Genomic DNA, 10,816 nt, shown 5'->3' on the forward strand with positions numbered 1-10,816 from the left:
CCCCTGGCCTTGTTTTGACTGATGATATGGAGCTCTCTTCCATCGTCTCTTTCCACAGATATAGTCAATTTTATTTCCATGAATTCCATCTGGTAGGGTCCATGTGTATAATTGTCTCTTATGTTGTCTAAAGAAGGTATTTAAAATGAACAGATCATTGGTTTTGCAAAATTCTATCATGCGTTCTCCAGAATCATTTCTATCAACAAGGCCATATTTTCCAACTACTGATCCTTCCTCTTTGTTCCCAACCTTTGCATTCCAATTACCAGTAATGATCAATACATCTTGGTTGCATTTTTGATTGATTTCAAATTGAAGAAGTTGGTAAATTCTTCTATTTCATCCTCACTGGCTTTAGCGGTTGGTGTGTAAAATTTGAATAATAGTGGTATTAACAGGGCTTCCCTGTAGGCGCATGGATATTGTCCTATCATAGACAGTGTTGTACCTCATGACTGATCTGGATATTTTCTTTTTGATGATGAATGCAACACCATTCCTCTTCAATTTGCCATTCCCAACATAGTAAACCATGTTGTTTTCAGATTCAAAATGGCTGAGACCAGTCCATTTCAGCTCACTAATGCCTAAGATATCAATGTTTATGCGTTCCATTTCATTTTTGACAACCTCCATTTTTTCCAGATTTGTACTTCGTATACTCCATGTTCTGATTTTCAATGGATGTTTACAGCTGTTTCTCTTCGTTTTGAGTTGTGCCCCATCAGCAAATGAAGGTCCCGTGGGCTTTTCTCCCACGAGCTTTACTCCATTTGCTTTTTCACTGTTAACTCTACATCTACTTTGTAGGATGGTGCCAGTTTATTTAGAAGACATATTGAAGTGGAAGAATCTGTGGGGTCTCTTAAGAGACACCAAGTTAGCATTTGAAAATTCAAAACCAGAGGTTGCAAAAGAAATAAAAGCCAGAACTGAACAGCCTCTGCATTCACAGTAGATAGAATTCATTTGTTCAACCAGTTTTCGCTGAGGAGTATCTATGGGGCCAGGTACCATAGAAATTCTGGGATATGGCAATGAGCAACACACACATGATTCTAGTCCTTGAAGAATTTACAATCTGGTGTGGGAGACAGGCATAAATCAAGTAGCCATAGAAATAATAGTATGATGTTGTTGTTGTTAGGTGCCATCAAGTCAGTACAGACTCACAGCAACCTTATGCACAACAGAACAAAACACGACCAATCCTGGGCCAATCTCACAATTGTTGCCATGCTTGAGCCCATTGATGCTGCCACTTGGCCAATCCATCCCACTGGGGGTCTTCCTCTTTTCCTCTGACCCTCCACCTTACCAAACATGATATCCCTCTCTAGTGACTGACCCCTCCTGACAATATGTGTGAAGTATGAGAGACAAAGTGTGGCCATCCTGGCCTCCAAGGAGCACTCTGGCTGAACTTCTTCCAACACACATCTGTTGGTTCTTTTGGCAGCCCATGGCACTTTCAATATTCTCCTCCAACATCATAACTGAAAAGCATCAATTCTTCTACGGTCTTCCTTATTCACTGTCCAGCTTTCGTATGCATATGAGGTTACTGAAAATACCATGGCTTGGGTCAGGGGCACCCTAGTCTTGGAGTTGACATCCTTGCTTTTCAACACTTTCAAAAGGTCTTGTGCATGTATGATACAAGGGTATTAAAATAGAACCAAAAACCCTAATTTAGGTGAATGAATCACAGAAGGCCTTTTAAGGAAGTGATGAGAACTGACACTGTAACAATGAATAAGGGTAACTGGTAGCATGAGTAAAGGGCAGCTGAAATAGCCTTCACAGAAGGGAAGAATCTGGCACTTTGGAAGACATGGAAACACAATGTGAAGAGGGAAGTATGCCAGGAGAGCCTGAAAAGGCAGGCAAGGATCCTAGATTTCACCATCAAGGCTGTGAAAAGTCCTTGAGGGGTTCTGAAGTGAGGAGGAACAAGCTCTGACTTACAGTTTAATTTCATCACTTTGGTTGCTGTGTGGAGAATGGGTTTCATGGGACAATGGTAGAAGCTGGGAGAACAGAAAGAGGCTGTAAACATATTGTATATGGAGTGATGGGGGTTTGATTAGGAAACAAGTCAGTGGTGATGGATTCACTGGAGGATAACTAGGCAATGGATGTAATGTTTGGGTTGAGAGAAGAATCAAGAATGAATCAAATGATCAGATGAACAACTGACCATTTACTATAGAGTTGCTGTTGTTAAGTTCTGTAGAGTTTGTTCCAACTCATAGCGATACTTTATAAGGTTTCCAAGAAGCGACTGATGTGTTTGAACTACTCACCTTGTGGTTAGCAGTCCAGTGCTTACCCTACAGCATCATACCAGAACTTCATTTATTAGAGTAGGGACAGAAAAAGGAGACACTGATTTAAGGAATAAGATCAAGCTTTCCTTTTGAGTGTGTGGAGTTGTAGGATAAGCACTGGACAGAGAACCACAAGGTGTGCTCCTCAGAAGTCCTATACAGGGTTGTTATGAGTCAGAACCAACTGAACAGCACTTAACAATAACAACAAGTTTGAGACAGCTGATAGTTCCTGGTACTCTGTTGGTGGTTATTTGCTGTTGTTACTGCTGTTTCAATTATGACTTTAAGAATAGGGTAGGCACGCTTGAACTAACTTTGATGGCTTGATCAGAACTCGACTAGAGGAAGATTTAAAAACAAATTTTTTTTTTTTTTATAAAGGAAACAAGTGTAAGTTGCTACAGTTTGATGAACTTGACCTATACTTACGTAGTAAGTGCTGGCAGCCAGGACGTAGACTTGAAGAATGTGCCCTTTGGTTATTTAAATGATTATATATTCCTGAGTGTTTTTGTGTACATTCCCACAAAAAACAAATAAACAAACAAACAAACAAACAAAAAACTTGGAGGGAATAGAAGCAAATACTGTTGAATGATGATACACAGAGGAGATTGTAATCATTGTAATGAAACAATGAGTATAAAAATGATGTTCCCCCATGTAAACTATCACTCAATTCACAATAAAAAATTTAAAAAAGAAAAAGAAAAGTGGGAATAGGTAAATACTGGTGATAGTCCATGGAGGAGATTGTAATCATTGCAATGTGACAAATATGTTTTGTTGAATGTAAAACTAATGATGTGCCACGTAAACTTTCACTCAATTCACAATAAAATAAATAAATACATAACTCTGGGGGGAAAAAAAGAATAGGGTAGGTAGAATAATAGAATGTTTGCTCATTTAAATTTTTTTCAGCGATGAATACAATGGAAGTGCAATCCTAACCCTTTCCTCCCATTCCCAGAGTCTTCAGCATCTGTCGTAATTCCTCTGTATCCTCCACACCCATTACAAGCCATTGGGATTTATACCTCATTCATTGCTCTAGAAATACACTCTGAAAAATGTGCTGGAATGAATTCATACTAATTTTTCAGTAAATAAGTCAGTATTCTTTTCCAAAGACCCACAGATGAATTAAATTTAGTTATGGAATCTCAGAGAGCCTATCAAGTATTTTCCTTCCAGAGTAAATGTTCTCAAAGTACAGTGCCTAGACCAAAAGCATCAGAAAGACCTTGGAACTTGTTCAAAATGCAGTTCTTGACCTTACCTCAGACCTACAGAATCAGAAACTTTGAGACTGAGACCCAACATTTTTCAAATAAGCTCTTCAGTTGGCTGTAAAGCACTTTTAAGTTGTAGAAGCAATGGTCTAAAGGAACCACAAGAAATTGTGACACTGGTAAAATGTCCCTGTACCCATTGCCTTCTAGTACATTCCAACTCATGACAACCTCACTTGTGTTGTAGAGTACAACTGCTTCACATCATTTTCTTGACTTAATCTTTACAGAAGTAGATTACCTGGCCTTCTTCTACAGTTTCACCAAGTAGCTTCAAACTGCCAACTTTATAATTACCAGCTGGCTACAAATCATTTCTTCCATCCATGGGAACCAAGTAAAACATACACTATTTTAAACAAATAGAATTTATAAGCCCTGACTTATAAGGCCTGATAACAGTCCCTAAAATATTTTTATATTATAATTATCAAAGATAATATTTCATCATTGCAAGGAGAAGTCCAGAAGAAACAGATTCTCTTTATTAAGAATGGGCACAGCAATCTTTGAACCTGGGGCACCAGAAGCAGATGTGGCTTACCTGACAGATGCCACTGATGCACATGTCCAGGGAATCTGCATTGCAACGAGTTCCATCCAGTACCTTGGGGGCAAGTTCCACTACCAAGTTATGTCCCCGAGCATGGCACTTGAGTGCACATGGGGAGGTAGGATCGTTGTATCTTGGAAGCCATTCATAGTAGCGTCCTTGGTAGTGGACATCATTGTAAGCAGAACACTGCTGGGCTCTGAAATCCTCTGCATCCGGAGGGCAGTCCTGGGGGCAGAGAAGAAGGACCACACACACATCACCCAATAAGATGGGCCAAAGGAAAATTGAGCAGAATCTCACAAGATCAGATCCTATTTGGCTCTCTCATGGGAGTCATCCCATGTCTTCATGGTTCTGTTAGCTCACCACCAAATCTATAGTTGTGTGATTCAGCTGAGACCTCCACAATGGTGGTCTACACAGAGGTTTATCTCAACTGTCCTGATCACTCTTCCACCCAGATAGTTTGTGCAGATAAGTTAAGCTTATCATATTTAGGAAGGAGTCCTGGTGGCACTGTAAGGTAAGCACTGGGCTGCTCACCACAAGGTACGTGGTTTAACCTCACCAACTGCTCCATAGGAGAACGGTGAGGCTCTCTGTTCCAATAAATATTTACAAATTTGGAAACCCTATATAGAGTCACTATGAGTCTGAAATGACTCGATGGCACTTAACAAGAACAACAACTGCCTGTAGGATAAGAAGTAGACAATCTAACTTAATGAAATCCATCTAAAACAAGAGCAAATAAATTCTGAGGGAATGTCCTAGGGAACTGTCATAATAGCTTTAAAAATGTTGGTATATGTCTTGATGACTCAAGGTTTTTTTGTTTGCTTGTTTTTGTTTTTACTAAATTATCAATATGTCCCACCAGATATTTCCAGAGGATTAAAATTGATGGTTGACAAAAATTTTATTTAATTTTCAAAATCTATTTTTGGCATATAAAATTTGTAATGTAAGAAAATAGATACAGAAAAGGCAATAGATTCTTTTATATTGTTTTCTCTTATTAATAAATGCTTGTGGTGCTGTGAATTGCTTGACTCTTCTAGTCATAGTCTTTGTAACTCACACCAAATGACTGGATTGAACTACCCATAAAGGATTGTCAATTTTTGTTATCCTACTAGGCTTAAAATGAGCCATCTCAGAAGCAGATAGGGGCTACCTACCATCAAGAAAGAAGATCCAGAAGAGGACTGTCCTTTAGACCCTGAAATCCCTGAGTACTAAGCTTATTTGATTCAGGAGCTAGAACTGTGATGCCAGATGTACTTCAGAGGAGTGGGGGTGGGGTGGTAACAGCCAACAAGAGCCAGAGCACAAGACAGAGCAGCAGGCTTCCAGGCCCATGGAGTGAGTAAAGCTGAGTGCTTTTGGACAGGGAGCTCACTTGAGGAGTGAGGTGCCTCCAGGAAATTAATTGCAGGATAGGTTTGCCTACCCAAGGAAGTAGAACTGAGCACCTTCCAGGCGAGGCTTACATCAGGATGATGTCTCCTTTGGGTATTTATTGTAAACACTAAAGAAGCTTTGCAAGGTTTCCTGAGCAGGGCAGAGGCCAAGGGCCCATGTGGAAAAAGGTCAAGAACAAGAGAGATGTTCTTGTACAACTTACCAGAAGACCTGTATCCTGAGCACTTCTGATCCTATTAACTTCCCATAAACCCTATAATCATGAGTATTGTCTGTGAGTTCTGTGTGGCCACTGCAATGCATTACTGAACCCAGCAGAGCAGCAGAGTGTAGTGAGAGGAACAACTGGTGTCAGACTTGGTAAAGAAGGTTGGAGGATGGAGACATGTCTGACCTCTACCTCCTAGGAATCCACCTTAACTGATGTTGAGTTCCCCCTTGTGAAGTCAAAAGAGGTTAAATACGGCATCCATACAATTTTAACAATGCTCATTATAAAAACTTTAAAAATAGTTTTTATTTTAAAAAAAGAAAACCAACTGAGAGGAAAGAAGTCTTCATCCTACACCTCTGTACACAGGGGTGACAGGGAAGGGCAACTTAGACATCGGCTACGTAAAATTGGGGGGTAGGGTATATAAAGGAAAAAAGTGACTGGCTTACAAGTTTTCAAGAGGGAGTTTAGTTTCACATTATACAGGGGAAGGTAAAATCCCCACTGAATGGTTTTCCTAGTGTCTAGACGGGTCTGGTGAAAGGAAATGGAGATGAGATTCTTTACATTCAATGGTGAGTAGTTGTTATCATGACTAATTGCAACTGTTACAACTGTAAAGGCAGAAGTTTTGTAACATAAACGAGGGAGTAATTAATCTTACATTCCAGGAACAGAGGACCCTAGGACCATCAAGAGAGTATGAGTGGAATGTGAGACACTCTCCAGAGAAGTAGAGACACCAGAGATGGAGGCAGAGATGAAGACATGGAGAGAGAGAGCAGATGAGGACTCCAGACTCATGGAAAGAGAAAGACTGTTTGCTGGTGGCCAGGAAGCAGGCTTGCAGAAGGTGCCCTTTGGTTATTTAAATGATTATATATTCCTGCGTTTTATGGGGTACAACCCCCGCCCAAAACAACAACAACAAAACACACACACACAAAAACAAAACAGAGAGAATAGAAGCAAATACTGTTGAATGATGATGCACAAAGGGGATTGTAATTATTGCAATGAAACAAGGAGTATAAAACTGATGTTCTCCCATGTAAATCATCACTCAATTCACAATAAAAAACTTAAAAAAAAAAAGATAACTAAGATTCTGGAACCTAAATCTTTACACAAATCATCAATGCTTTTCCAGGGACAAGGTTCTGGAAATATAAGTTCTGAGTCAAAGGATATGTGGAAGTTGAGGGCTTTTCAAAATATTGCCCAACTGCCCTCCAGAAAGGTAATATTATTCTCAAGAGTGCCCTTTTCTAAACATCTCTTTCACATTTGGGCAGTCTGATTTTCTAAAATGTATGTTTGCCCATCATAAATGTTCAATAAAATTCTACGGTTTTAAATTAGCATTCATTCATATTATTTTATTTATTTTGTTGTTATGGAAACAGACAGCAAAACATACATCAATGTACCAGGTGCATTTTAAAATTATTATTCTTTACTTTTAATATATTTTCATGTATGGTGTTTTGTGTTAATTCTTCAAAACTTTTTTTTTTTAATAAGTTTTGTGAATTGAGTGATTGTTTACATGGGAGAGCATCAGCTTTAAATTCATCCTATAGTATTTCGTTTCATTGCAATGATTTCAATACCTTCCATGCATCATCATTCAACAGCATTTGCTTCCAATCCCTGGGTTTTTTGTTGGTTGTTGTTGTTTTATGTACAGCGAAGCACTCAGGAATATACAACCATTCAAACAACCAAACCCTGCACGCCAGTCCCCAGGCCGCCTGCACATAACCCCTCTCCCACTCCTTGAGTTTAGAGTCCCCACCTCCTCCATCTCTCCACATCATCGTCTCTGCCTCCATCTCTGGCATCACTGCTTCTCTGGATAGGGTCCCATAATCTGCTCTTCTAACTTGATGGTCCCAGAGTCCTCCGCTCCTGGACTGCAAGATCAACCACTCCCTTCCTTTTGTTACAAAATGTCTACCTTTGCATTTTCAACATTCACAATCAGTTCTAATAGCAATTATTCACTATTGAACCAAAAGAGTCTTATCCCAATCTCCTTTCACCAGCCCCACCTAGACAGGTTGGAAACCACTCAGTGGAGATTCTACCTTTCCCCGCACCCTCTGAAACTAAGCTCCCTCTTGAAACTTGTAAGCCAGTCACTTTGTACCTTTGTTGCCCTCCCCCACCCAATTTCTGGTAGCCAATGTCTAAGTTGTTCATCCCTGTCAACTGTGCGTACAGAGGGGGTGGGAATGATCCTTGCTGTAAAGATTCATTCCCTCTTTTAAGCTACTACATCCAACAAAAGAAAAAAACTAAACCCACTGCCATCAAAAATCAATCTCAACTCATAGCAAATTTATAGGACAGAGTAGAGTTGTCCCAGATGGTTTCCAAGTATGCAATCTTTACAGAAGTAGACTCTTGTCTTTCTCCTGCCGAGTGCCTGCTAGGTTAGAACTGCCAATCTTTTGGTCAGCAGCCAAATGCTTAATCACTATGCCATCAGGGCTGATTGGCTGGTTATGTGCTGTGGAGTCAGTTCCGACTCATAGCGACCCTGTACAGGGTTTCCGAGGCTGTAAATCTTTCTGGGAGCAGAAAGCCTCATCTTTCTCCCATGGAACAGCTGATAGTTTCGAACTTCTGACCTTGCAGTTCGCAGCCCGATTCGTAACCACTACACTACTAGAGCTCATTATTAATGATAAAAGACACCTTTGTTGTTATTGTTGTTTAGTGCCATAGAATCGGTTCCAACTCTTTGGGATTCTGTATAGGTTTTCCAAGGAGCAGCTGGTGGATTTGAACCACCAACCGTGCAGTTCAAACTGACCTTTTGATGTACTGCTTATCTTACAGTGCCACACCAGGACTCAAAAGACACCCTTATAGCTGGATACTACTTTCTAGTTTACCAGGGATTTTCATTGGCATTCTCTTTTTACCACCAACTTTTGTTTTTGTTTTAACTTTTTGTTGTGAACTGAGTGAAGGTTTATAGAGCAAATCATCCATTTTACAACCAACAAATCATACACTTCATTTCAGTTCAATGATTGCTGTTCCCTCAATGTGGCATCCCCTTACCCCACCTCTTCCTGAGTTTCTGGTTTCCACTCCTTCTTTCCCATCCCTTCTGAATTTTGTCTGCAGGTAAATGTGGCCCTTTATATCTCAAATGGTTGACTGACTATGCCATGGTGTATGTACCTCATTAGTGGTGTTTCCCTATGAACCTATCCATTGCTTGGCTGAAAACTGAGCCAGTGCCAGACCTGAAGGTGGCCAAGGTTCATAGTCTTAGGATTCTATCTGACCAGTAAGACTTGTCTTTTCATGGCTTTAAATTTTGTTCCACATTTTCTTTCACTTCACCCAGGACTTTCTAATGTGATCCCCCTTTCAGAGCAATTAGCAGTGGTAGCTGGACCCCCATCTGGTTCTTTTGGTCTCAGGACCATGGAGACTGATGATATTCATATGGTCCATTTGTCCACTGGATTATTTGCTTCCAAGTGTCTTCTATTTTCATCACTCTTTTTTTTGACCGAACAGGGAGAGACTAATAGTTGCACCCCCAATGGCCATTCATGCTTTTAAGATCCCAGTCACTATTCACCAAAGTAGGATGTAGAACACTGTCTTTGTTCCCATCACCTTTAAAGTAGGTCAGGATTAACACTACCTTGACTTCATAAATGGAGAAAATGTGATTTAGAAATTCTTTAGGCACAAGCCCAAAGACACACAACTAGGATGTGACAAAGTCCATATTGACTCCAAAATTAGCAAGCATTCCATTATATGATACTACTTTCTAGAAATCTTGGGGACATTAACTACTTACATTAAGTGCTTTCATCTACTTGGCATTCTTCCAGAGTCAACAGTAAGACTTCCTAGTCTGGTTTAGCTGCGTCCCATGCCCTAATCCAAGATAAGGATGCTTGTGTCTTAAATAGTGCAGTAGATATTTATTTAGGAAGTTTGAATTCCAAACATTCTTTTGCTTTCCTTACTCTAAGCATTTTTTTTCCATGTCAATTAAGCTAAAGACAACACTTACTTTATTAAATACACTTTATGGGTCTTACCCTACATTAGTTGCTGTGGCGAACACAAAAAAATACAATTCATCATTGTTGCTCAGAAAGGTTGTTGGAAATTTCTTATTGGAAATGTAGCGTCTATAAGCAATAAACACATTGAAACAGTATTTACATGGCAGAGAAAGGAATTACTCAATATGGTCCATATAGCACTAGTCTTTACAACTTCTACCAGATGACTGGATTCTTGTTATTGTTAAGTACTTTCAAGTCAGTTCCAACCCATAGCAACCCTGTATAGGGTTACCGAGGAGCATCTAGTGAGCCTGAACCATCGACCTTGCGGGTCAAAGAGACTTTGCTGTCCAGGTCATTAACTCAGAGCACCACAGCAGGACTCCAGATAACTGGACAGGCTTGTGTGAATGTGAGGTGTTTGTGACCCATCAAAGGAAGTGCATAGTATGTTAATAATGCAAATAAGGTATATGGGATCCTAGTGGGGTGGGACCATGCAAAGAAGGGGTATGGAAAAGCCTAACATGAGAATTAATCAGTTTTGTCATCCTGTTGTTGTTAGGTGCCATTGAGTCAGTACTGACTCATGGCGAACCTATGTACAACAGAATGAAACTCTGCCCGGTCCTGGGCCAATCTCACAATTGTTGCCAAACTTGAGCCCATTGATGCTACCACTTTGCCAATCCATCTTGCTGGGGGTCTTCCTCTTTTTCTCTGAGCCTCCACCTTACCAAGCATGATATACTTCTCCAGAGACTGATCCCTTCTGACAATATGTCCGAAGTATGAGAGACGAAGTTTGGCCATTTTGGCCTCCAAGAAGCACTCTGGCTGAACTTCTTCCAAAACGGATCTATTGTTCTTTTGGCAGCCTATGGCACTTTCAATATTCTCCTTCAACACCATAACTCAAAGGCATTAATTCTTCTACG

The 10,816-nt window shown here is 40.1% G+C and overlaps 1 protein-coding gene across 1 annotated transcript in view; it reads right to left on the reverse strand.

Annotated features, from left to right (window-relative positions):
• Positions 1-10,816, reverse strand: part of ADAMTSL3 (ADAMTS-like 3) — a 465,021-nt gene that overhangs the window by 304,382 nt on the left and 149,823 nt on the right. The window contains exon 5 of the mRNA XM_006870947.1: positions 4,176-4,412. Coding sequence (XP_006871009.1) covers positions 4,176-4,412 — 237 coding nt within the window. The remainder of the gene's footprint in view (positions 1-4,175; positions 4,413-10,816) is intronic.

Source organism: Chrysochloris asiatica, unplaced genomic scaffold, assembly GCF_000296735.1.
Source record: "Chrysochloris asiatica unplaced genomic scaffold, ChrAsi1.0 scaffold00156, whole genome shotgun sequence".
NCBI classification, from domain to species: domain Eukaryota; kingdom Metazoa; phylum Chordata; class Mammalia; order Afrosoricida; family Chrysochloridae; genus Chrysochloris; species Chrysochloris asiatica.